This window comes from Oryza glaberrima, chromosome 11, assembly GCF_000147395.1.
Source record: "Oryza glaberrima chromosome 11, OglaRS2, whole genome shotgun sequence".
NCBI classification, from domain to species: domain Eukaryota; kingdom Viridiplantae; phylum Streptophyta; class Magnoliopsida; order Poales; family Poaceae; genus Oryza; species Oryza glaberrima.
The window spans coordinates 5,299,731-5,327,291 of record NC_068336.1 but is presented as its reverse complement, the minus strand read 5'-3'; the positions used below and the strand labels follow the sequence as shown (position 1 = coordinate 5,327,291).

The following is a 27,561-nucleotide window of genomic DNA, read 5'->3' as shown; positions in this document are numbered from 1 at the left end:
TCGAAGAAACAAGACATCGTATGAGCATTAAATTAAGGGCACTAGGCCAGCAAGCTTAAAACAATCGAGTTGCTGCATAAATATCCATGACTTCAACCAGCATAGCATTATCAACAATCAGATTGTTTGTAGTTCTACCGTTGATGTCAAGATTTGAAAATAGATGTTACCATGAATGAACATCAACTGATAACCTCAGAAAATGAAGTGTTGCATTAGCTATATAGGCCGGGAGATAATAGACCTCCAACATGAGTCCGAAGATGTTGAGTTAGACTTGCGCAGGCAATTTCCCAGCACGAACAGCAGCATAGGCATCAGCGAGCCCAGGAAGAGCATTCTCATAGTGATCAATGTACTTTGCTACAAAAACGTCGTCGCGTATACATACACAATGGTAAAAGTCAAAACCTTTTCTTATCAATCCCTTCACAGCAAGGGCTTCTACAACATAATGCCTCGGCACCAACCGCTTCTCCAGGCTGAACGCAAGCAGCACAGGCCTCCGCAAAATGTAGTCAGGCTCCAATCCGACCTTGGTCACCAAGAACTCTATCTTGGCACGGAGTTTCGTCTCGGAAAATCCCAGAACTTGTGGAGACTTGCAGATGGCATAGCGGAGCTCGTCCATGAAGCAACCAAGAGTGCTACTCAACAACTCCATCTTTGCAGCTAGGGTGGAAAAAATGCTCGGGCTTGGCTCGAGCTTGGTTGGCTTGGCTCGGCTCGTAAGCCAAACGAGCTAAGCCCAAGCCTCCTTTTCAGCTCGTTGCTGAAATGAGCCAAGCCGAGCTAGCTCACGAGCTATTTATATCGATTATTTCACTTTATATGACGTTATTATTTGTCAACTTGAAATTTATCATTAAGATTTCGAAGACTTGAATATATAAACTTATTTAAATTTTACATGTTAATGATTTTTTCTTGCTTTTTTTAATAATTACAAAATATATATATAAAGAAGTGTTTCAACATGAAGGCTTGCAAGTCAGCTCGAGCTGGCTCGAGCCAAGAAACGAGCCAAGCCGAGCTCAAGTTTTAGCTTGTTTCCCTAACCAAGCCGAGCCAACCCAAGCCTAGTCTGTTGCGAGCCACTGCAAGCCGGCTGGCTCCTTCACTGAAACGGGTAACTTTGCACACAATGTACTTGAATGCAGATGACTGACCGGTCACGCAGAGTTTCTCAGCACGCTGCAAAACAACCTTCAATCGCTCTGGATTGAACGTGAGGATCCACGTGGCATTCTGGGCCATTGTGACAATATCACAAACACTTAGCCCGCACTTCAGGAACAGCGCAATGTTGGGCTTGATAGCCCTCTCGAGGCTGGATCTGAGGATTGCATTGTTCATCTTCAAGATCTTGAGAAGCATCTCGAAGGAGCCCATGAAGGGGATCCAGAACTCCAGCCTCGGGGTGACGTCACATTCCGAGGACAGCCATTGCGCCGCCGGCCAGGAGAAGGCCGCCGATCTGGGGGTCAGCCCTGGCGCAGAGGATTTGTTATTGATCCCAAACTATTTGGAGTGTTGCTCAAACCTGCTCTAGGCAGGTTTAGTGGCATTCAAAGATTTATTCTTGTCCTTAATAAGATAATTGTTTCCTCCATTCTCCACAATATATTTTCGACCTTGGATGATTCAGTGCTGTTGGTCAGTGTTTTTTTCTTGCAATTCAATGATGGAACATGGCTGTTCGTTAGCTTGCTATTGCTGATTGCTGAAAACTGATCGTTGCTGCTGCTCAAATCTTGAGCTTGCTGTTGCTGAGAACTGCTTGGTGCTGGTCCTGGAAATTTGTTGTTTTGCTGGCTAAAAACTGCTGCTTGCTAGTACTGAAAAGTACTGTTGCAGCTGCTGAAAACTTCGTGTTGTTAATTAACACCATTCACACTAAAAAAAGCTGATTTTTTTCTGGGCTGGCACCCCCACTGTTGATGATTGCAGAACCAATATTTTTTCCTTGTAAAATACAGGAGATCGTGGTAATAATCAAGTGAAATATCATTTTGGGACAAATACTCAGCCAATAGAAATATTGTTCAATGCTTCAACTGTCAGTTATGATGTCAAAGAGATTGATCACTGAATGTGCTGAAAGGAGTCGAGAGGAAGATGCAACGTGCGCGAGCGTGAGTGGAGGAGCGGAATGACGATTCTGTTGGTAGTTGTCGATGTGGCCCACTTTTTTTTTTTTTGGATTAAATTTTGGGAATCTCTCGGAGATAAAGCTATACTCATATCTTAAATCCTTTTTAGAGATCTAAAAAAATGATTTAGGGGATTGAATTTTGGGTGGCTGTTGGTGATGCTCTTACGGGGAAGACGGCACATGACGATACCCACTCTCTTGGGCTTTGTTTGTTTGGGCCGGAATTGGGTGGGGATTGCAGCCCAATCCCCGTGGTTTGGGCCGGAAGTGAGTCAACCGCGATCCTACCACGTTAGCAGAAACTGCTTTTCGAACATGAGGGTGAGCCCTTATCGGGCATGGCTAGCTCGCACGCATGCGCGAGGACGCTAACTCGCGCGCGCGGGCCTCCGCCTCCTCGACGACGACGCGCGTGACGCCGTCATTAATCCCAATAATTAGCGTTAATCATGGTGATTAGTGAAAATGCTACAATAATTTCCTAACAAAAAAATAAAAAACAATTGATTTTGAAAATTTTCAAAATATGACTTGAAAGTTTTCAAATCCGAGTTAGAAGATTTTGTATTTTGAGTTGAAAGTTTTTAAAATTTGAATTGAAAGTTTTCAAATCTAGGTTGAAAATTTTTAAATTTAAGTTAAAAGTTTTCAAATCTCAGTTGAAAGTTTCAAATTTCAGTTAAAAGTTTTTAAAAATTGAGACAAAAACTTGAAAGTTTTCAAATTTGACTTCAAAAATTTTAAATTTCGAGTTGAAAGATTTCAAATCTGAGTTGAAAGTTTCAAATTTCAGTTGAAAGTTTTAAAAGTTGAGATGAAAAAGGAAAAAAAAAAGAAACGTGGCTGCGCAAAAAAAGAAAAAAAAAGGAAAAAAACACACGTGTGCAAGCTTTTGCAGCGTACGTGCCGGCAGCGCATACATGCCATTAACATTCTCAGACATTATAACCAGTTTTACGGTTGAGAAAGAGAATTTAATTAGGAGCAAAGAGATAATGATCAGATGAGAGAGGCAAATAGACTTATTCCTAAAATGGCAAGCCGTCTCCTATGGATGTATGTATATACTTTTTACTTGCTAGTAGTGTTTTTGAGATATTAGCCTCCATTGCAATGTTGCTTACTACTGTTTAATGTTTAGTAGAGAATTATGAATGGCTCACCATGATTGTTTGGTTTTCCCGAATAGCATGAATTTTGTAGATGGATTTTATAATAGCTTATCCCCACAACATCACAATTTTCAGACTATTTTTGGAACTTTATGGAAGTTTGAACTTATGAACTATTTTTCCTCTCTTATTAATGGTGATTTTCTTTTCAACTGAATCACTGGCAACCTAAAGAGTACCCACTATAGTCATAAATATTTAACGTTTTGACAAGTTTATTCAAAACTTTCGAACTTGCATTATATTTTTATATTATAATAAGATTATAGATCTTATTAAGTTTGTGGCATTATGATAGTTCTTTTCATTTCAAATCCAACTATTTTTTTAATAAACTACTCATTGAGATTATTGGTGATCAAAATAAATTTTAGCATAATCTTGTCCTAAACGTCAAATACTTATGACTTGAGATAGTGCTAACTCTTGCGTGCTTGTATTTGTAAACAATATTGTGAGAAACCTTGCCCGATAAAATAATTTGATAGTGCAAAGAGTTGCCTAGACTTTAACATTACTAAAATTCTGGCAGAGTACCAATCCAAAATAGCCCTTTGATTTTAAAAAGTCTAACATTTTAAATTGCCATAAAGACACATACGTGTGCACACCACTAACATTTGATAGGTCATAAACTACAAATAGCGCACTTTGCGTAATATGAAAGTATAAATTATGTCCAAATCATATTAAAAACCCACCGTTTATTGTCCCAAAACTTTACAGTAAAAATCATGGCGAAGATCCAATCCTAGCAGCATTTGCATATTCGCAATTAAAGCAGGAATACTGTAATAATGTTGCATTTGAACTCAAAGGCACACTCTTTAGCTTTTCTGTAAGTAAGGATTAGGCAAATTTTGCTACAGGACATCGCAATTGTGTGGTTTTAGCTCAGTGACACCGCAAAAGTAAAGTTTTGGGGAAAGACATCCCATAATCGTGGATATTTGCGATAGACACCGCGCCGTCTAAAGAAAACTTGTCGTGCTGACGTGGCGGACGGGAGGCCGTTTTTTGACGCGGTCGGACTTAAATGCCCCTACGCCTTATCTCCTCGTATCCACTCAGTTTGGCTCCATTCGTAGAACCCGAGCTCGTCTAAGGCTGGCAGTGGCGCGGCTGCGACGTGCCCGCCCCACGGCCGCTATGCCCGCAACAAGTAAGTGGCGCCGACCAGCCCGCATGCAAGCCCGCAAACTTCTGGCAGCCTTGCCCGCCTGCCTGCTGGTTCTACTTTGCCCAGATTAAAAGAACATGCATGATCAGATAATCAGCTTGCTATTTGTGTGCTAGTGTTTGTAAGTAGTAGTAAATCACAGTGGCATCAATTACAAGAAATGTTTGAGAAGAATTCAGACTAAGCACTCAATCCCAAACAACGAAATTTCCTCCAAGATTTTAAAGATGGCAAACAGAATGACAGAAGTCACAGAACCGTTGCATTGCTCACTGAATTTACAATATTAATGTGAGTGGAATAATAGGACATTATGAATATCCTAATGAAGATCAAACTAACGATTGTATCAATAACACAAGACTGTTCATTGCAGCTGCTCTACTTCAATGCCTGATGGTGTATGACACAAATCTTCAGATTCTGGATATTGACAAATCATGATTATATATGAGTTTTTCATCAGGAAGCACTACTTCATGAATATTTGAAAGAACATAGGATGCATGTTGCTTGCACTAGTTCAGACGAAAATATGGTACTGCCAGCAAAAAAAACAAGATCCTAGGATATTAGCAAGCAACCTGCTAACCATAAAGAATCAGAAGAATCTGCAGGCACCAAAGAGAGAAAACAACCTGCAATTTCTGCAGAATTGAGTTCTGCATAGGAAGTTTAGAATGGTATAACCAAAACTTGGTAAAAAAAATGTGGGCAATTCATGGCAAAGAATATAATTTTTTTACGCTGGCAAAGAATATAAAATAAATCAACATTCAGACAATTTGGAGGCTGCATTCAGCACAGAACCTCAATGTTCAGACTTTCTTCAGGAACTTCTCAGGAACCCCTGCATATACTGACAGAATTGCATAACATCGAATTCCATGAAAATATAATCCACTTAACGCAAAGAAAGAAATACACCACCATCTGTCTGTCAGGAAAGGTGTGCTCCCGTCTAAGCAAAATGTAAGCACACAATCATATGTACATCTCCAAACTGTCTTCTGTCATAAAAAGGAATTTGATAGCCAAGCGACTGCATTATATAATTGACATAGCTTAAAATCTAGGGGGCTCTGAAACTCATGAACAAAACAGATAATTATTTTAGTGCTGAAACTTAGTTATCCAAGGCTAATCTTGTGTGTTCAAAGTCAGCGCCAAAAGAAGCAGTTACATAGTCACAAAAAAAAGAAGAAGCAGTTACATGTAAATTATTTTTTAAACTTGTTTTCATGTGTGAAAAAAGAAGCAGTGTGTATATATAGTAACGAGTTTATACATAATAATGCTGAACAGGAATCGAACAGCAAAAGAACAGTCTATTCATATAACTCAAAACAAAGTCAGAAAGGTATAAGATTAATGTACAAGATTCAATGATGTTTCTCAAACAGGCATATCACATATTTACATCCCAGGTGACCATCAAGCATGTTATGTAAAGGCAAGCCATCAAAACTGCACATTGTTATGTCACGAAAGCAACTAATCACAAACAAGCAGGAGCTAAATAATCTTCTTTTTTTAGTGAAGTGATGCGTACATCCTTACAAAATTAAATATGGTTTGAATCTGAAAATTACATCCTTGCTTTCTGGATTCATCCTACTCAGATTCACTGCATCTGCATCTCCCTTTCACTGCATCCACATCAGGGAAAAAAAATTCAAGAACTCACATGCGTAGAGGTCGACAGGATTGAAGCAGAAGCTGGTCTAACACCACCCACAGAAATTGACAAAACAGGCGGAGTGGGTGCAATGAGCAACGATGAGTGCGCCGCCATGAGCCCATGACTGGCGATGACCACAAAGGTCCCTTGGAGGGCGCATTGGAAGCGGCGGTGCTGGAGGAAGTCTGCGAGATCACTAGCAACGGCGGCGGAGGTGGAGGTGGCGGCGAAGGCGGCAGAGGAGGCGGTGGAGGAGGCGGCATCGAATCCATGGCGGCAGCGGCTAGGGTTCAAGCCGCAACAGCGTCGAACTTGTTCGTTCCCCTCCTCTTTCTGATGCTCCCTCGATGTGGGTTGTAGTGGCGCCGCCGGACGTGGTGGGCTTGCCGCATCAGCCCACTTACTCCTAAGTGGTTCGGCCTAAGTGGGTAAGTGGGTAAGTGGTGCGGGCCTACCCAGCGGCTACATCAGCCCACGCACGCCACTGCTAGCCTTAAGCTCGTCAGCCCCGCCGCTTTGCTTCGCCGTGTGCCAGCGAGAGCTTGAGCTCGTCGGCCCCCCCACGCCAACACCTCACGAGACCAAGCGGCTGTCTGATCTCGACGACCACGAGACGCTGCCTCGCGTCCAGGTGAAGTTCGTTCAGCGGCAAGTCCGACGTGGCGAAGAAGAAGGACATGACGGGAGGGCGCCATTGCCGCCGCCGCGCTCACCAAGAGCAGCGAGCTCCGGACCTTCTCCTCCGGCACGGGCGTCACCGCGGCCGCTCCACCCTCGTCCTCCCGCCGCAACCGTCGTCTTCATTGCGGCGGTGATTGCGCCGCTCTTGCTCGCCGCCTTGGGGTGCATGAACCCGGCGACCAGCCTCGACATGGTCTGGAACCGCGTGGCCTTGTGCACCATCAGGTGCAGCGCCGCCACGATGTTCCTGGCGCACTGCCGTGCCACGTCGTTGGCGAGGTCGGCCGGCGTGCGCACGGCGAAGAAGAAGGACGCGACGGGAGGGCGCCATTGCCGCCGCCGTGCTCACCAAGAGCAGCGAGCTTGGACCTTCTCCTTCGGCAAGGGCGTCGCCGCGGCCGCTCCACCCTCTCCCTCCCGTCGCCGCCGCCGCCGTCTGCATCGCGGCGGTGATGGCGCCGCTCTAGCTCACCACCTTGGCGGTCGTCCGGCGCGCGCTCAGCGAGGCGCTGGTGCCTCGCCGGGCGCGTTCGGGAGGTGGAGACGAGGAAGCTTGTCGTCGACTGCACCGGCGAGGGGAGCTGTTCGTCGAGGCTGACGCCGACGTGCGGCTGCAGGAGCTGGAGGACGCCGTCGGCGGTGAGCAGAGGTCGCCGTTCCAGTCCATGGACCAGTTGCTGTTCGATGTCGAGGGCTCCGGCAGCGTGCTTGACTCCCCATTGCTGCTCGTGCAGGTGACCCGGCTGCTCTGCGGCGTCTTCGTCTTCGTGGTCCGTGTCAACCACACCATGTGCGACGCCATCGACAACTGAGATAAGGCGCAGGGGCATTTAGGTCCAATCACGTCAAAAAACGGCCTCCCATCCGCCACGTCAGCACGGCAAGTTTCATTTAGACGGTGCGATGTCCATCGGCAAATATCCACGATTATAGGATGTCTTCCCCCAAAACTTTACTTTCGCGGTGTCTCTGAGCTAAAACCACACAATTGCGATGTCCTGTAGCAAAATTTGCCTAAGAATTATGCTGTTTGCAGAAATGCTTACAAAATCATTAGCACAATCATGATCATGGTGTTGTTGTCTTGAAATAAATGAGAAATAGAGCAGAAAGTATACAAACTGATCTGACCAACAGAGCCAGAGAAAGAGTTGCATAGAGGCACATTTGCTAAATGATGAACAGTACCATTTCCAGTGCCTGGATAATGCTGCCAAACAAACAATCACTTGATCCATATCCCTGTCTATGAGTGACACTCTTCATGCAATTAACTTGATGTATCAAATCAACGATAAGACCATGCTTTTCGAATTTCGACTAGTTTCTCTAGCGCATCTCCACAAAGCCAATGCCAGCACGTTCCAATTTCAACACCTCTTCCTGATCAATTCGTTCATTTGTACTTCCAATTGCTTAGGTGTAATTGTGTTAGACATCCAATGTGTTCTTTTACTTCATTCTAGTATTATTTAGCTTTAGAAACACCAAACTTAACATACTGTCATCCAAGTAGATAACTGAATTCTTAATGCGCAGTGAAAGTCTAATTACAGATTATGTGACATACATAACTGATTTTCAGCGATGAGCCTATCAAAATGGCATTTGAAAAATCAACCTGATCATATTTAGTTTATCTCTCTTACATGATATTTCTTGTTTATAATTACTAGAGATCCATGCCCCGTATTTCACCAGAGAAGAATGATTGAACTGAACATGGAAAGCATTGGTCTGCTAGCATGCTAAGCAGTGTGGTGCCATGGGGATATTTTTTTAATATACCCAACAAGCTATTGAAATAACAATTGAAGGTTGAAATAAAATCAAAATTAGATAATACCAAAGGGAAAAATGATGCAGGTAGAACTGCCAAAACCCTTTTTGCTCAAAGTACCTGAACAGGAGCATAGTGGTTCAAGAAACAAGTCATCGCATCAGCAGTAAGGCTGTAAGGGCACTAGAGCATCAAGATTTAAACTATCAGGTTGCTGCATAAATAGCAAGTTAGCAACAACTCATATTACAACTGAAATCAAAATATGAAAAAGGCATGACCATGCATGAAAACCATTACACCAATTAGTAATCCTCACAACATGAGGTATGGGCTTGAAAGATAATTAACCTCCAAAGATGTTATAGTTGGACTCCAGAAGGCATTCTGCCAGAATGAATTCCAATAACTCTGTCTGAAGATGTCAGTGTTGGACCTCTGGAGGCACTTTCCCAGCACGAAGTGCAGCATAGGCATCAGAAAGACCAGGAACAACGTTCTCGTGTTGATCAATGAAGTTTTTTACAAAACAACTTTCGCCTAGCTGTACATATGAGCAAAAGGGAACATCTTTTTTCAATCCCTTCAATCCCTTCGCAGCAAGGACTTGCACAATATAATGCCTCGCCACCAACCGCTTCTCCAAGCTGTAGGTGAACAGCTTTGGCGTCTTCAAAAGGTATTCAGGCTCCAATCTGACCTTGCCGACCAAGAACTCTATCTTGCTGCCAAGATTTGTCTCAGATAATCCTAGAATTTGTGGTAACTTTTGGACCGCAGAGCGGAGCTTGTCCATGGAGCAACCAAGACTGCGACTCAAGTACTCCATCCTCGCGGTGGCACTGCCTTCGCTGATGTTAGCAAAAATACCCACCATGTACTTGAATTGGCCGGAGGTGCGTGGCACGCCAAGCTCATCGGCACGCCGCACAAACCCTTCCACCTGCTTTGGGTTGGACGTGAACATGCGTGGAGCAAACCTGGCCATCTTGACAATATCACAAACAGTTAGCCCGCACTCCTGGAGCAGCGCGATGTTGGGCTTGATCACCTTCTCAAGGTCGGAGAGCACCAGCACGTTGTTCCCCTTCAAGATCCTGAGGAGCGTCTCGAAGGATCCCAAGAAGGGGATCCAGAACTCCAGCCTCGGGGCGACGTCGCACGCGTGGATGCCCTTGGCGCCGCCCGCGACGAGGAGGAAGCTGCCGATCTGGGGGTCCGACAAGCCCACGCGGTCGCGCAGGGAGGCGATGCGGCGGGCGATGTTGTCGGCCCTGGCGCAGAGCAGCTGCGGCTCGGCGGCGACGACGGCGGCGAGGTCGGCGCGGGAGAGGCCGACGCCGGAGAGGACGGCGAGCACGGTGTCCGGGTTGGCGGCAGACTTGAGGTGGGAGACCTTCTTAGAGGCTTTGAGCGCCTGGGCGCCGGTGAGGCCGCAGGTGTCGACGAGGTACTCCTCGACGGAGAAGGGGGTCGCGGCGGCGGATCTGGCGGCGGTGGAGAGGAGGAGGAGGCAGCGGCGGCTGAGGTGAAGAGAGGAGGAGGAGGTGGGGAGATGGGTGGCGGCGCGGGCGCGGAGCAGCGGGAGGAGGTGGAGCATGGCGCCGGCGAGGCCGCCGCCGGCCGTCGGCCGGCAGAATGAGAGGCGGAGCATGTCGCCGGCGACGGCGAGGCTGGGTTTAGGGATTTTGTTCGGCAGTGTGGAGTGTGCAATTTTGGCCTTTTGGGCCTGTTAACTTTGATGCCATTTTAACCATACCATTTTTTTTTGGCAAAGCTACTAAAAAAATATCTATGTTTAGTTTGTTACTAAATTTTGTCAATACATAAGAAATCCTGCTAAAATTTTGGCAATATTGCTATCTTGTCAAAATTTTGCCATTGCCAAAATTTGGTAGGGTTTATTTTGACTACAATCTAAACAAGTCCTTTGCTTTTTACCCCCCCCCCCCCCCTTCCATCAAATATATTTGTATTTGTTTTTTCAAGAGTAAAGTACATTGGTGCTCCTTAAACTTGTAAGATTGTATCATATAGGTCCCTAAACTCTCAAAATATATATCCAGGTCCTAGAATTTATCAAAGTGTATCATCTAGATCCCAAATCGACACATCCCCTCTAGGATCCTACGTGGCGCTAATGTGGCATATGCCACATGGACGTGACGTGTCATTTTCTTTTCTTTTTTCTTCTTTTTTTTCGTTTTCTTCTTATTCTTCTTCTTTTTCCTTTCTTTTTTTTTCCTTTTTTCTGCACGGGTCACAGTGAAAGGAAAAGAAAGTGAAAAAAGAGAAGAAAAAAAGAAAAAGAAAAAAATTTAAATGGGTCTTATTTATTAGTCAAAATAATGCCACGTCATGTTCGTGTAGCATGCCATGTTAACGCCACGTAGGATTCTGAAGGGGTTGTGGAGATTTGTGACCTAGATGACATACTATGACAAATTCTAGAGCTTGGATATGCATTTTGAGAGTTTAGGGATTTAGATGACACACCCCTACAAGTTTAAGGACCGCCCGTACACTTCACTCTTTTTTCAATATGAAGATTAGGAAGCTGCTCCTATTTTTGTTTCCCCTATGCCAAAATATATTTTTTTCAGGAAAGGCCATAAGACATGGTTTCTAAAAACCACTATGTTTTTTTTAAAAAAAATATAAAAGCACTAGGAGTAAATTGCTATTGCCACACTAGGGATCTCAAAAGACGAAAGTTGAACCGTATTGCAAGATTGAAGAGGTTAGTTAAAATGATAGAACGGAGAAGATGCGAATAGGAGCATAGGGAGATGCAAATAGGAGCAAAAGAAGACGTTGTAGTTTGATTATTTAGTTCTTCCACAATAGCATACTCAACCTCACATCCAAAGAGATGGAAGCGGTAGCTAGACAAGGATCACAAGTAGTGGCGGGTAAAAGTAGTGAGGATTCAGATCATAGTTGAGGCACAGAAGGGTCATGAAAAAACGACGGCTCGCGGAGTTTACATGTTGGCCATAGGCATAGCATAAATCTTAGCAAGAAAAAAATCAGGACAACGAGTGACCCAAACTTTTGCCTATTTTTCAGTTGGTTAAAGTTGTACAACCAGCCAATTACATAATGTGAAAATTTTGTTTACCATGATTTAGGCTAACAAAAAGTCTACACTCTACAAACAAACCAACATACTGGACACGACTGAACTTGCATGAGTTGCATCTAAGCAATCTAAGCAAAGAAACTGCAACTATTATCTAATCCAATGCCTACACAAGTTGAGAAGTCAGTAACACTATATGTCTGAAAACCATATATCATTCCTGGTGACTTGGTGAGCCATAGGTTTCAACAAATCGAAGCAAGAAGAATGAAACGGGGGCTTTTCTTGCTTCCAGCAATTATGCAATATCAACAATCTAATTAAAATAAACCTCCAAATGCGTGGCAATGGCAACCCAATGAAGAGCATCTCCCTAAAAACACACCAGATGCAGCCACACAGGGCATGCATCTAAGCAGAGCACGTTCAGCATTTTCATGAACACCATAATGTTGACAAAAAAAGGAAAAAATCGAACCACCCACAACCAAAATCAGCTACGTTTAATCAGTTGAACTTGAACAGCACATTGGATCTTGTCAATAAGAGAATGGTAGCAGCCCAAAGATTCACCCATTCACACATGAATCACCCACAAAAGGATAAAACTCTGTAAAAAGATTTGACAGTATTTTTTTCCCCAATCAAATATTATTAAGAACAAAAGGCGCCCCAAATTTAGACTTTACCTCATAAACCACATGCTTTAGAAGCAACCAACAACACAAAAGCTACTTCCACATTGCCCCATTGCCATCCCTGTCCATACCTCACACTGCTAGTACCCACTGGAAATCCCACCAATGGCTAGGGCAGATGGTGGTGCCAGTTGAAGCCAAGGCCGACTTTGCCTATCCAATTCATCTATCAGCCCAGTTCATCAGAAGTACAATAGCTTAGAATCGATATTATGAGTTGTATGGATGCAGTTCAGTTCCACTTGTACATCATGCATATATATTCAAATGAACCTCACTCTCTACTCCAAACTGATTTCACGCTAGTCCCACTTGTTTCATTCAAACCCTAATATATACTCCCTCCGTCCCATAATATAAGGGATTTTGGGTGGATGTGACACATCCTAATACAATGAATCTGGATAGACCGTCTATCCAGATTCATTGTATTAGGATGTGTCACATCCATCCAAAATCCTTTATATTATGGGACGGAGGGAGTATTTTCTTTTTCATGATGTACACATGTTGCTTAGAGAGAGTACAGTACCTGATACTGTACTTTGCAGGCAACTGAATTTTCACACGACAATATTCTGAACTTACCAATGTTTCAAAATAAACGGTCCTGTGTTTTCTTGTTTGTAGACTTATGGGGCTGTGGGTTTTTAGCACTTCGCAGTGAGAGCTGTTAAGTTAGGATTATGCTGCTCACAAAAATGCTTAAAATATACTTCAATTAGCAGAATATATCCTTTGATGATGGCAAAACCGGCCTGGATGAGACCAATTACGGTGATGTGTCTGAAATAACAAAAAAATGGAAGCAGAAGGGTACGGTGACAACTTACACACCAACCAGGCCAACAGAGTCATTGAAAGAATTGCATAGAGGTACAATTGCTAAATGGTGAGCAGTAACACTCCTTGTGCGTGACAAACAAAGCTAAATTTCCCTCTGTTTGGTAACTTTGGTTTCAATTCAAGAACATACATTTTTTTAGGTGCAACTGTGGTAAGCAACCAGTGTGTTCTTTTCCTGCATCCTAGTGCTAAGGTATCTTTGGAAGCACCAAGGTTAACAAACTGTCACTTTTAAGTAGCTAACTGAAAGGATTAAATGCTAAATGACATCATAATTACAGATTATCTGACATATATACTAACTGTTTTCGGTGATGAACTGATCGAAAATAGAATAGGAAATAAAATGACATTTGAAAAATCAACCTTATCATATATTTAATTTGTTTCTCTTACATGATCCTTCCTATTTTTAATTACTAAAGATCCATGTGTTGGACAACACTGGTGTGCTATCATGCCATGCAGTGTGCTGCCATGGGGGATACTTCCTACTTTCTAATATACCCAACTATCAACGTAAGCATCAACTTAAGGTTGAAAGAAAATAAAAATTAGAAAAAGCAGAGGGAAAAAGGGTCCAGTTAACACGGCAAAAACCCATTTTTCTCAAAATAACTGAACAGGAAAACAGCTGTTGAAGCAACGAGCCATCACATGAGACAGTAAAGCTATAAGGGCACTAGGGCAGCAAGATTAAAACAATCCAGTTGCTGCATAAATAGCAATAACTTAAACTACAGCAGAAATCAATGGGTATGGAAAAATACAGGACTATGAATGAACATCAAGTACTGATCCTCAGAGCATGAAGTGTTAGGTCAGATATAGGCCTGAAAGATAATTAACCTCTAATATATCCATCCAAAAATGATATAGTTGGACTTCAGCAGGCACCTTGCCGAAATGAACTCCAACATCTCAGTCTGAGGATGTCAAAGTTGCAGCTCAGGAGGCACTTTCCCAGAACAAATTGTGGCATAGGCATCAGCGAGCCCAGGAACAGCATTCTTGTGTTGATCAATGTACCTTGCTATGAAATCCTTCTCCCGCAGTATGGCATATGTTAAAAAGCCAGCATTTTTTATCAATCCCTTAGCCAAAAGGACTTCTACAATATAATGCCTCGGCATCAACCGCTTCTCCAGGCTGCACGCGAACAAAACAGGCTTACTCAAAATGTAATCAGGCTCCAACCCGACTTTGGTGACCAAAAACTCTATCTTTCTGCAAAGATTGTTCACAGAAAGTCCTAGAATACTTGGCATTTTGTAGACCATAAAACAGATATTGTCAATGGAGCATCCAAGAGCGCTACTCAAGAACTCTGTATTGATGCGAAGTTTCTCCTCAGAAATTGCTAGAATAAATGGCTCTTTGCAAACCATATGACCGATCTTGTCCACGCAGCAATTAAGGGTGCTACTCAAGAACTCAATCTTACTGCGAAGCTTTTCCTCAGAAAGTGTTATAATAGTTGGCATTTTGCCGACCATATACTCGACCTTGTCCATGGAGCAATTAAGAGTGCTACTCAAGTACTTCATCCTCGCAGATGCATTGCCTTCGGTGATGTTGCCAGCAATAGACAGCATGTACTTTAATCTACTGGAGGCGAGCTCGACACCAAGCTTGCCAGTACGCTCCACAGCCGCTTCCACCCGCTTTGGATTGAACGTGAACAGCCATCCGGGCATCTTGACAATATCTCGAACAGTTAGCCCGCACTCCTGGAACAGCGCGATGTTGGGCTTGATCACCTTCTCAACATCAGCTCTGACAATTGCGTTGTTCCTCCTCAACATCTTGAGAAGCGTCTCGAAGGATCCCCCCAAGAAGGGGATCCAGAACTCCAGCCGCTCGGCGACATCGCATTTGCGGACGGCCATCGCGCCGCCGGCGAGGAGGAACCTGCCGATTTGAGGGTCGGACAAGCCCACGCTGTCGCGCAGAGACGCGACGCGGCGGGAGACGTTGTCGGGCCTGGCGCAGAGGAGGTGTGGGTCGGAGGCGACGACGGCGGCGAGGTCGGCGCGGGAGAGGCCGACGCCGGAGAGGGCGGCGAGCACGGCGTCCGGGTTGGCGGCGGACCTGAGATGGGAGATCTTCTTGGACGCCTTGAACGCCTGGTCGCCGGTGAGGCCGCAGGTGGCGACGAGGTAGTCCTCGGCCGAGAAGGGGGCCGCGGTGGAGAGATGAAGGCGGAGGCGGCGCAGATGGGCGTCGGAGGAGGCGGAGGCATGGGGGGAGGAGGGGACGCGGAGCAGCGGGAGGAGGCGTCTCCGGAGGTGGAGCATGGCGCCGCGGCGGAACGCCGCCGTCGAGGTCGGCGGCGGGGGTTTTGCCCGGCGGGGTACAGTACAAGATGGACTCTTTCTTTCTTTTCTTTTTTTTTTAAAAAAAAAGTGCGCGATCCAACGGTCCGACTCATGATCTCATATACGGATCGACGGTTGTTAAATGTCTTCTTTGATTGATTTATAGTTACATATGTCTCTAGTTATATAGTTTATGAGTTGCAGAACTGTATCATATGTTTAGTAGTATAAAAAAAACTAGATTTATCACATGATTCATACGCTTTTCTTAACGGGAAATTTTACTACCGAGCACAGTGACTTCGTGATTTTAACTCTAAAACACCACACAAAGTGATTTTGAGGGAATGGACTCGGTAAACATGGAAATTAGCTTATGGAAACTGCACCCATTAAAATATTTATTTCTAGCCGGGTATGAGAGAGAACTCGTATAAAGAAATACCTTTGAGCTCACGTTTCTGGTCTTTCAATCTTTCGGTCTTTCATCTATGTATCTCTCTCTCGAGCATATATGGCACTGTATGTAAGCCTTTAGTATTTTTTTCCCCTTCTACCTCACATGCTCCTCTTGCTACTCTCAATCTCGCAAGAGGACGGGGCGAGGCAAGGCTTGATGGTGGCAATAGGGTAAGAAGATGTGGAGGCTGATCATTCAAGTGTTATCCTCTCCATCTCTTTGCATCCACCTCCGAATCATCACTTTTCTAGTTGTGGCGCGTGGAGGGCCACACCATCACGGAGGAACGATGCCGTGAGGCCAGGATGAAGGATGCATCGTGCGGCGTGGAGGGAGTGGCAACCTGTGGCTGAGTCACGCCACCATGAAGGCTAGGATGGAGGGAGCGGTGTGCAGCGCGGAGGGTTGCGTCATCGCGGAGGAGCAATGACTCATGGAGGCCGCGATAGAGGGAGTGGCATCGCCGCAACAACGTATCATGGTGCCCTTAATCAATCCTCGACACTAACAAGCTCCCTGAAGACTGTGTCATTTTACCGTGCTCCTCCGGCACGGCCACTAATCTCCTCGACCACCCTAACGACAGCATGTCCACACATCCCACTGTGTTTGGAATGGCTGGCATCTGCATCTCCTTCCCCTAACGCCGCCACCCATGGTTGACCGCCATCGAGCTCACCGCACCTTGCCCCAGCCTCCTATAGGAGTGAGAGAAAGAGGAAGTAGAAGGGGAAAAAATACTGGAAGCTGGCCCCATGTGCTTGAGAGAGACAAAGATAGAGATGAAAGACCTGACATGTGGACCTGGGGGTATTTTAGAACTTTCACGTGATTTCTCTCTCCTATTCAACCACAAATGAATATTCTAATGGGCAAGTTGTCCATGAGCTAATTTCCACATTTAGGCCCCTTTGAATCGCAGGAATGAGAAAACATAGGAATAGGAAAAACGTAGGATTTTGATAGGAATGTAAGTGTAAAACAGAGGATTGCAAAACACAAGAAAAACAGAGGAATGACCGTTTGATTGGACCGCAGGAAAAACACAGGAATTAGAGGAGAGATAAAGACTCGAAGGAAAGTTTCCAAGAGGTTTTACCTCATGTTAGAATTCCTCTAAAACTTGTATGGCATTAGGCAATCCATAGGATTTTCATAGGATTCCATAAGATCCATTCCTTTGATTCTGTTGACGAAAAAATCGAACACACCGGCCTGGGAGATTTGCTTAGCTCCAGTGTAGGTCCAAATATGATGAAATGCGGGCATGCCAGTCAGTTTGATCCTGCAACTGACAAGATATACAAATAGTAGATCAAAACAGCCAATCGGCTGACAAGCTGATGGAGTAGTTCCAGCCGATAGCTGATAATAGCCGATGCCGATACCAGCCGATAGTGATAGGGTTTAAGCAATCGGCTATATGTCAAATGTAGATAATGATATAAAAACAATCGGCTGATGATGATGTAATAAAATAACAATATAATCCAGTATAAACCAATCGACTAGTATTGATATGATAAATAAGCATCGATCTGAAGGTTAAAGCACACATCAGCTGGAGGTCTGATGTTATGAAATCCACAAGATTAGATTAAATAGTGAAACCTTTGTTGTCATCGGCTAAATCCAACTTATATATGCAATCCTTATGAGCCGATGCAACGTCCAGATAACTCACCGGCTGAAACCTCGATGAAACCCTTATTGGCAATCAAGAAGCAGGCTAGAGATTATGGTTCTAAGCACGACTTAGTAGATCAAACTTAACTGATGCAGCACTAAGTATGAAAAGAAACATAATATCTAAACAATCAAGCCGTTGACTGAGTTTTCAGGGTGGTAGATGTCTAAGCTAATCTAATCTAGCAACGCGATTTAGCCGATACCAGCAGAAACCCTAAAACAAGAAGCAGCCGATAGAGCTAAATTGATATGCTAAGACTAGATTAACAGAGACATATGATAAATAGGTAGGCAAATATATCATCCAAACCAGAGCAATCCAAGAGGTCGAATGTACTGATGCAGCCTTGAACGACGCTGACGTAAACGATACAATTACCTGGGCCGACGGAACATTGGACTTACCCCTTCGCCGGAGATCGAACAGCGATGCAGCCCCGCGTCAGGTGCCAAGTCCCGCCGGACGATAAAATAAAGTAGAAAAGGTAAAAGGTGGCGATGCGCCGAATTGTATTGATCGTGAGGATAGATTACATAGACCCCGGGTGTACATATTTATACCCATGGGTTGATACAAGTCCTTGTCGGACAAGAAAGAAACTAACCTAATGATAAAAGGAAAATATAAAGTCCTTATCGGACACTAAACACACTTTCCTAAAGATAAAAGGAAACTAACAAACTATTCCTAATTAATAGATAAACTGCCATGCCGCATCCTCTTTAAACTCGGTCACTTAGGGATAAGCTTCATTTAGTAGATTGATTTCCTTAACCGAATATAGCAGGAATTCGACTATTGGCGACTTTATAACTCCCATCGGCTGATTCCGAGATGCTGCAGCCGATAATGATTCTAAGCCGATGACGTCTTTGCCGATTACCAAATTTCACTGTTAACAGATTCAAAGGGCTATATAGGAAAAATTCCTATAGGAATGAAATCCTCTAAAATTCCTATGAATTTCCTTTGAATCAAAGGGGGCCTTATAGAGTGATTTCCCCCTAAAAGTCACTTCGTACGGTGTCCTACAATTAACACCGCGAAAGTCACGATTCCTGTAGTATTGGGATGCAAATTCTTTCGTTCTGTGTCCCTGCCGTCTCCATCTAACAGCTCATCCCTCAGATGCCATGTGTGTCAGGCCGTCCCAAGTGACTGTAGCCCTCTGCCCCAGTCACCAACTTGATCACCGTACTCACAACTGTGAGGCACTGCTCTTCACCATCGAGGACGTCCATCTCATCTCCTACATCATTGCTACCATCACCAACAAACATATGCAAGAAGGAGCTCATGTTGGGGTTGTCCATACCGTACTAGCTCAAGCCGCCGTCAATGGCTCCTAAATTCAACTCGCCACCTATCTTAGTCTCAGCTTTGCCTCTTCCTCGCTTTCCTCCTGGTGGCAGCCCCACTACACGCCACCGTGCCTCGTTGCAGTCACACACTTGTATCATTGCCACACATTTCCTTGCCACCGACGGTCCGATCTTTTAGCTGTGCTTGCACTTTCACTGGGATGCAAACGGCAACGTCGTGCCGTGGAAGAGACCCGCCCGGCCACCACGTTGCCTCATTGCTCGCTGCCACCAATGAGGCTATCTCTCACTGTGCACACCTTGCCAAGGCAGGGGTTGAGAGTTGAGGCTGCCTCACGATGGGCTTGCATCTAGCGCGAGGCAACAAAGTGGGACAATCTCATCGACGTCCTCTTAGCAGGAGGCCACGTGCACGGCCGACAATGTCCGCCTACACGGTGTGAATTTATATCTTTGGTGATAATTTTTAAAAAGTTTGTGAATTGGATTGCAAATTTCGGCATGTCATGAAGCTTGAAATTTTCAAGAGCCCCTAAATGAAGGGTAAAATATGTGCTTGTCAATTATCCTAGCTAGTATAAACATAATAGGGTTAAAAAAAAAAGGAGCACTGCCCATAATCCATAAACTTCCCCAAACACAAACAAATCACGCCGCCGGCGGCTCTGCTCACCGCCAGCCGCCTTCTGCCGCCTTCGCCATGCTTCACTTCTGAGAACTCCTCCCGCTCCTCCGCTCCGCCACCACCGCCGCGGCCTCTAACCCTGCCAGCCACACACTACCCTCTCTCCACCTCCGCACCCTCCGCTTATGGACTCCGCAACTGCAACATCGCGTCGAGGCTCGAGTTCTTGATCCCTTTGTTGGGCTCCTACAATGTGCTTCTCAAGACCGTCAAGCGAAGCTACCGCATCCTCACCTCCGACATAGAGGAGGTCATCAAGCCCAACTTCGCGCAGCTCCAGGAGTGCGGGCTAACTGTTTGTGATATTGTCAAGACCAACCCGAGGCTGCTCTCGTTCAATCCAGAGCGAATCAAGCGCTATGTGCATCGTGCCGATATGCTCGGCGTGCCCTGTTGCTCGCCGGCATTCAGGATGGCCGTGTGCTCTACCAATGAAGGCAGCGTCACCGCGAGGATGGAGTTCTTGAGTAGGACTCTTGGTTGCTCCATGGACAATATCCTTATGGCGGTTGGCAAGAGGCCAACTATTCTTGGCCTATCAATGGATAATCTTCGCCGCAAGATAGAGTTCTTGGTGACTGAGGTTGGCTTAAAGCCAGAGTGCATTGTGGAGTGCCTTGGGATTCTCAGGTACAGCCTTGAGAAGCGTATGGTGCCACGGCATTCTGTCATGGAGATACTGCAGGCGAGGGGGTTGATGAAGAAAGATGCTTCCTTATATGGTTTAATCATGCAAGGTGAGGCCGATTTCGTTGCGAGATACATTGATCCTCATAAGGACATGGTTCCTGGGCTTGCAGATGCTTACAGTGCAGCTTGTTCTGGGAAAATGCCTGTAGTGCCGGATTCCACTGTTAAAAAGAGACACGGGAGGCACGATATATCTTGCAGGGGTAAGGTTAGTATCGAGCCTTAGCATCTGATGCTTACTTAGATATCAATTCATGGTGGATTCTCACTTCTGCATCAGTCGACTTCCATGGTAGAACTGTAGGTGATCTAAGTTCTGATATGGTGATCCATGCTTCAACGGTCGATATGTGCAAAGCAGATGAGCTGTCTTGATCTGTTCCCTGCACATATCATGTCTTATTGCTTTAGCACCTGAGCTGACAGTGTTCAAGCTGTATTAGGCTATTAGCTTTCCTTTTTCATATCCTACTTGACCAAACTCTTGTTTACATTTCAAGAGATTGGCCTTAAGAACATCGAATTACCTTTTCGAAGTTCATTATGTTGAAGGAACATTCAAGAGGTTGCTCTGCTCTGGGATCAGCCACCACCTAGTTTCATGGTTTCACGCCTATGTAACATACATTGACCTGTCAATTATATTTGACTATTTTGGTTAGGATTTGCTATGTTTGAAATTTGGAACCTCCTGAGTTACATGCTTGACAATTACACTTGTAGGTCGGCTTTACATCTAGCAGACACTCTTTTGGAGTTTTCTGAGTTGCAACAGTGACAGAATGTATGAGCTCTTGGACTGCTTTCTTGTTGTAACTTTGCAAAAAAGAGCAAGGTGAATAAATTTCAGACATCATATTTTTTCGAAGTGCATATAAGATTACAAATGGTAGGATCCATACGGAACATGCATACATTTGGAGATAGGAGAGGAGAAATGAGGAGGACGAGGAAGACTAGGGGGCAATTTTGATATTTCACTCCGTGCCGTGGTAAAAGAGTGAAATTGTAATGATGTTTGCGATACAAAGCCAAACAACTTTGTGACTTTTAAAGAAGGAAAAAGTTCGAATTACCCTCTGAACTATAGCAGCAGTACAAGTTACTGCTTAATCTAAAAAACGGATACTTGACACCTCTAACTTTTCAAAGCGGATAAATAACCCCCTGGTACTTTTAGGCGGTTTTAGCTAGAGCTAGCACACATGACGTCAATGTGGCAAACCAATCAAAAAATCTATAGGACCCACTCGTCATATCTCTCACCCATCTCTTTCTCTCTGTTGTGTCTTGCGATGAATTTGGAGCTCGAGCTTGCTTGGGGAGGTCCCCAAAGGGTAGCGGCGAGGAGGCCGTTGGAGGTGGTGGCTGGGGGTGAGCTCGAGCACTCCTCAGGGAGGTGGTACTTGATCACTCCTTGGTGTGGTGGGCAGCGGTTGGAGATCGAGGAGGTGACACGCTACTGCCGAGGAGCCTAGAAGGGGAACTTGGGTTCATGTGTGGTGGCCGGTTATAGGGGCTTGTTAGCTCCCCTTCTCCTCGAGGTGGTCCAACTGTGAGAACTCAAGGATGTGGAGCTAGAGACGAGAGTACTAGTTGACAACGGTGGGCGAGGGGAGACGAACCTAGGTGCAGATCTAGAGCGGAAGAGCATTGACCATCACTTCCGACCAATGTCTCCATTGACCTCCCCAAGTGAGCTCGAGCATGGCAAGCGATATTGGCGAGTTGTTGCCTCCATGGACCTCCCCGAGCAAGATCGAGCTGCCGTTCCGAGTAGCCGCCTACATCACCCTTTATGAAAGCTCAAGCTTCGCCTTCAATGCCCTCCTGAGAAGCCCCTTCCTCGCCACCGCCCACCACGCCCACAACACCCTTGCGCCAATACAGAGTGGGGTGACAAGGCTAATAGGTGGGCCCTATGATTTTTAAAACTTCATTACTGATTGGATTGTCACATTAGCGTTAAGTATGACTGAAACCTCTTCGATTGAGTCAGCGCATATTTTGTCCGGTTTGAGAAGGTTAGAATGTGAAATGTCTACTTGTACAGTGGGTAGAATTCAAATGTACCAATATTTTAGGGGTAATGCGGGGGTATTTTTTCCTTGAAGAATGCTAAAAAACATTTTAAAAAACAAAATTACAGGTCGAAGAGAAATGACCGGTCTCCCATATTTAGGGGTAGGGGTGGTTAGATTCAGGAGTGTAAAGTTTTAGCGTGTCACATCGGGTATTATAAAGGTTGTCGTATAGGGTGTTAGGGCACTAATAAAAAACCTATTTACAGAATCTGTCAGTAAACCGCGAGACGAATTTATTAATCCGTCATTAGTAAATGTTTATTATAGCACCAGTCAAATCATGGAGCAATTAGCCTTAAAAGATTAGGTGAATAGCCAATATTGGTCCCTGAAGTTTTGCTTCGGGCTCAGTTTAGTCCTTAAGGTTTCAAATCATCCAAACAAGCCCTCCAAATTAATCATTTGGGTTAATATAGTCCTTAGACCTAAAAAAGTGCCACGTGAGCATGTCAAGTCATCCTCACATGCAGCGGTATGAATAAAATGATCATTCTACCCTTATATACCATATAGAAAAGAAAAAAAAACACAAACAGAAAAAAATAACAGGCCAGCGGCAATCGTAAGTGACAATTCTAAAATGATCATACACGTGTGAAATCATTTATCTTCTTTTTTTTTCTTTCTTTTCTATGTGGTATATAAGGGTAGAATGGTCATTTCATTCATACCGCTGCATGTGAGAATGACTTTGCATGCTCACGTGGCACTTTTTGTGAGTCTAAGGACTATATTAACCCAAATGATTAATTTGGAGGACTTGTTTGGACAATTTGAAACTTCAAGGACTAAACTAAGCCCAAAGAGAAACTAGTCACCCTAAAAGATTTATCTCACAAATTAATCACAATTTGTACAATTAATTATTTTTAGCTTATATTTAATAATTTATATATATATATATATGTATTTAAACAGGGCTGCAAAAGTTCGATGCGATAGGCTGCAAAACTTTGGGGGTGGTATTTAAACAGGGCTAGCGAAAGATCGGTTTGACTGCTCCTAGCGGCTCTCTCTCTCTCTCTCCTCTTTTTTAAGCAGCCGCCTTTCCCCGGCGGCCGGCGGCCGGCGACGCCATGCTCCACCTCCGGCAGTGCCTCCTCCCGCTGCTCCGCGCCGCCGCCGCCGCCCATCCCCACACCTCCGCCGCATCCTCCTCCTCTCTCCACCTCAGCCGCCGCCTCTTCTCCACCGCCGCCGGGCCCGACACCGCGCCCCCCTTCTCCGTCGAGGAGTACCTCGTCGCCACCTGCGGCCTCACGGGCGCCCAGGCGCTCAAAGCTTCCAAGAAGCTCTCCCACCTCAGGTCGCCCGCCAAGCCCGACGCCGTGCTCGCCGTCCTCTCCGGCGTCGGCCTCTCCCGCGCCGACCTCGCCGCCGTGGTCGCCGCCGACCCGATGCTGCTCTGCGCCAGGGCGCGCAACGTCGCCCGCCGGCTGCATTCCCTCCGCGACCGCGTCGGTCTGTCCGATGCCGACATCGCCCGTTTCCTCCTCGCCGGCGGCGCAATGGGCCTCCGCAAATGCGACATCGCCCCGAGGCTCGAGTTCTGGATCGGCTTCGTCGGATCGTTCGACAAGCTCCTACCGGCACTGAAGGGGAACAACGGAATCCTCATGAGCGACCTGGACAAGGTCGTGAAGCCGAACATCGCGCTGCTCCAGGAGTGCGGGCTAAGTGTTTGTGAAATTGCCAAGCTGTCTACGCTCAAGTGGACGGTGCTGTCGTTGAGTCCAGAGCGAGTCAAGGCGTCGGTGCTGTGCGTCGAGAAGTTGGTCGTGCCCCGCTCCTCGGATCGGTTCAAAGACGTGCTCAAGTCCGCCTGTTGGATCTCTGAAGATATGATCGCCATGAAAATGGAGTTCTTGAGGAGCACTCTTGGTTGCTCCGAGGACAAGCTCCGTGCCGCGGTCTGCATTTCGCCACATATTTTCTACCTGTCCGACAAGAACCTTTGCCGAAAGATAGACTTCCTGATCTCCGAGGTTGGCTTGGAGCGTGAGTTCATTGTGGAAAGGCCTTGGGTGCTCGGCTACAGCCTCGAGAAGCGTATGGTGCCACGGCATTCTGTCATGAAGATCCTGAGGACCATGGGATTGATGAAGGATGCTGTTGACTTCAGCAGTTCACTTGTTTACTCTGAGAAAAAATTCGTTGCAAGATACATTGATCCTTACAAGCAAGCAGCTCCCACGCTCGCAGACTCCTACGCTGCTGCTTGTGCCGGGAAAATGCCTGCTCATGCTCACCGTTGAATGTAGATTTTCCCAGGTTCGTCCTTTATCTGATGCTAATTGCTAGCATTGTGCCTTATGTTGTTATGCTCATCACTAAATGTTTATTCATGGCAAATTAAATATTGGCTTTTATCCGTAGAACTAATGGTCATCCGGAGTACTCATAATGTGATCTTCTCTTTATGTTTCAATCTTGGATATCTGTATCTCATGTTATGTTGCTTTCTTTTACTTGAGAAGCAGCGAATGAGCAGTCTCATTAATATATGTAACTCTTCTATCATTTTCTGTTTCCTAAGGATGTGCCCTGTTTTTAATCAGATATTGGCTTTCCTTATTGTGATTATCTGCACGGTTGTGGGCTTTTGGCATGGGTAATTTATATAGGGATGGGACATTCCATCAGACTATCATGTAGAGCTGGTATTTACCGAATCATCATATAAAGCTGGTAGCTAAACATAAATTAAATATTTATGCTTGATGACAAACTGATGTAGTGCTGTACAGATTTTGAAGGGCTAGGAGCTAAAAATGACTAATGTTGCTAACTTGCTATCAACAACAACGTGGGAATCCTTTAACCTGTTGAGTCTTGTAATATCATTCCTCAAAATATTCCTTCTGTTACAATTTTGTCCTAATTTCTACAGGTGGGGGATTATTTTCGTGTTTATTTTCCTCCAAAGACCCAATTTGAAAATTCAGTTATTAGTTGACGGCCCCTTCTGTTGGTGGCAATGTGGAAATAACACTTCCAATATTATAGCCACTCGGTTGCGCTTCTCGCAACTCTAAGTTACAGCATAACTTGTCTATATGAGTGGGCAATCAATAGAATCAGTTTGGTGAGTATACTACTGTCTCTATCGTAAAATAAATTGGGTCGGTTTGATTTATTATCTAAGTTTTTTTAAGAGTGAGTTATTTTTTTATGTTTGCAAAATTAATTGAATAATCCAAATGATCAAACACATATAAAAAATTTAACGGCGTCAATTATTTAAAAACGAAGATAATATTACCTATTTTCAGATTTCTTGAGATAGACTTCCTTTAAGAAAAAAGGTAAATTAAAAATGAAAGGTTGTGATTGATGTACCTAACAAAGTAAATGAATAGATTAAATATTTTTTTTATTGATCAAGGTAAAATTGATGGAGTATTGTAGCCTCACATGACTGGAAGGACTATTAACCTTGAAAAAAAAAATTAACCTCACATGACTGAAAATATTTTTTACCTTGAAGGACTGGAAGGACTACAATATTTTCTACCTTGATAAAAAAATATTTTACCTTGAAAATTACGGGTGAGGCTACATTCAATATTTTTTTCTTTATTTGATCAGTCGATCAATTAGCCGGACATAGTGTTTTAAATATCCTAGACATGTGAGTTCTCAAAGATGGAGTATTTTTGACCTTTTGTCTAGAAGCCTCCAGATTGACCCAATGGATTCTATTCTCATATATTGATCCAACGGTCCCTTTGTTTTACCAGTCTCATCCGATGGTGCTTGCAATTTCAGAGGACGCGGCTCATTCTTCTTTCAAGCAGCTTGCTGCTTTCACCTATCTAGATATTTGAAAGACCCATTCTTGGTGGCAATGTGGAAATAACACTTCCAGTATTATATTTGTTCCACTATCTACTTTTCTTCTGTTGAACTGTTAATTGCTTAAACTCTCTTTTACATTATTTCTCTAATCCAATGTGCAGTCTTAATAGTTTCCATTGTTCATCTCTAATCTTTTCGGAAACATGAAAAGAATCGATCAAACTAAATATATAGTAATGATCAGTTAAGTGAATATAAACATGTGGCAAGCTGTTTGAACGAGCTAACTCATTCATCCATTTCAAGATGCTTTCAAGGAACCTCAAGATACTTGGCTGACATTATAACTTTTCATCGACATTGTTTGTACCTTCTTTTTGTGCGTGTATTTTGTTGTGAGATGATTTTTTTTTCGAATTGTTCATAACCATTTAGATAACATACAGGAAACGAGTGCATGTGCACTTAAGTTATAAATTGACTTCCCCCTTGGTTTTTTTTTCTATACATGTAGCATTATACATCTTGTTTCTTCAGGTTGCTGCTAATATCTTGTGCTGTTTTTTGAGGCGGACTACAGAGGAGGCAAGCTTGCAGGTATACCTTATCGTATGTGTTACACAAATTTAGGCTGTTCTCATTCGAAGGTTGGTTATCTGTTGCATGAACTGCAGAAACCTTCCAAGATGACCAAGCATGTAACATTTGATCGTTTTGCTACCTAGGATGCATGTTTGATGATAAATAAGATAGCAAGTTCCTTGATCAAGAAAAGAAAAACAACAAGAAGAAAGCAAGTTGGGGGGCCATGCATCAACTGTTGTGGTGAAATGATGTTCCTCCCCATTATCTGATAAGTAAAGAGTATCATAAAAAAATTGTGATGGAAGATTTGACAATCTGTCTGAAATCTTGGTGTGAAATATTCCCGGGCTCCAAATTCAACCTTGGAATACCATTATGTTTTTTTCTGAAATCGGGTTATCAGATTTTCGAAATGTCTGAGTTGATGTGGATTTTTTTTAATTCATATTAATATTAGGCAACTACCCCGTATGTGATAGCATACTGCAATAAAAATTATAATTTGAAACAACTGTAATGGAGACATTTTGAAGATGGCGCTGTGTAAAGCCCCAACGGTAAAGTTATTGTTGCACGTAAAACCAGCCACTTTTCAGTTCATGATATGTCAAAATTATTCGCCTCAAAACTGTGGGTTGGCAGAATATAGAACAC

At 44.3% G+C, this 27,561-nt stretch overlaps 3 protein-coding genes and 1 pseudogene across 8 annotated transcripts; 1 reads left to right on the top strand and 3 right to left on the bottom strand.

Annotated features, from left to right (window-relative positions):
* Nucleotides 1-215: 215 nt before the first annotated feature.
* On the bottom strand, nucleotides 216-7,699 carry LOC127754680 (uncharacterized; annotated as a pseudogene).
* A 914-nt stretch (nucleotides 7,700-8,613) lies between these two features.
* Nucleotides 8,614-10,360, bottom strand: LOC127753833 (transcription termination factor MTERF2, chloroplastic-like). The gene has a single exon (XM_052279282.1). The coding sequence runs from the start codon at nucleotides 10,301-10,303 to the stop codon at nucleotides 9,074-9,076; it is 1,230 nt and encodes a 409-aa protein (XP_052135242.1). The 5' UTR covers nucleotides 10,304-10,360; the 3' UTR covers nucleotides 8,614-9,073.
* A 3,286-nt stretch (nucleotides 10,361-13,646) lies between these two features.
* LOC127754131 (uncharacterized) lies at nucleotides 13,647-15,653 on the bottom strand. Its single transcript, XM_052279598.1, has one exon. The coding sequence runs from the start codon at nucleotides 15,570-15,572 to the stop codon at nucleotides 14,211-14,213; it is 1,362 nt and encodes a 453-aa protein (XP_052135558.1). The 5' UTR covers nucleotides 15,573-15,653; the 3' UTR covers nucleotides 13,647-14,210.
* A 7,882-nt stretch (nucleotides 15,654-23,535) lies between these two features.
* On the top strand, nucleotides 23,536-27,298 carry LOC127754954 (transcription termination factor MTERF15, mitochondrial-like). 6 transcript variants are annotated; one of them, XR_008012931.1, is made up of 4 exons: nucleotides 23,536-24,795; nucleotides 25,415-25,609; nucleotides 26,860-26,919; nucleotides 27,048-27,298. XR_008012931.1 is itself a non-coding variant. In XM_052280561.1 (2 exons), the coding sequence occupies exon 1, from the start codon at nucleotides 23,601-23,603 to the stop codon at nucleotides 24,777-24,779; it is 1,179 nt and encodes a 392-aa protein (XP_052136521.1). In that variant the 5' UTR covers nucleotides 23,536-23,600; the 3' UTR covers nucleotides 24,780-24,795; nucleotides 26,860-27,298. The 6 variants fall into 6 exon arrangements, 1 of the variants encoding a protein (XP_052136521.1); XR_008012929.1 differs by lacking the exon at nucleotides 25,415-25,609; XR_008012928.1 differs by lacking the exon at nucleotides 25,415-25,609 and having other exon boundaries at nucleotides 26,997-27,298.
* Nucleotides 27,299-27,561: the final 263 nt, after the last annotated feature.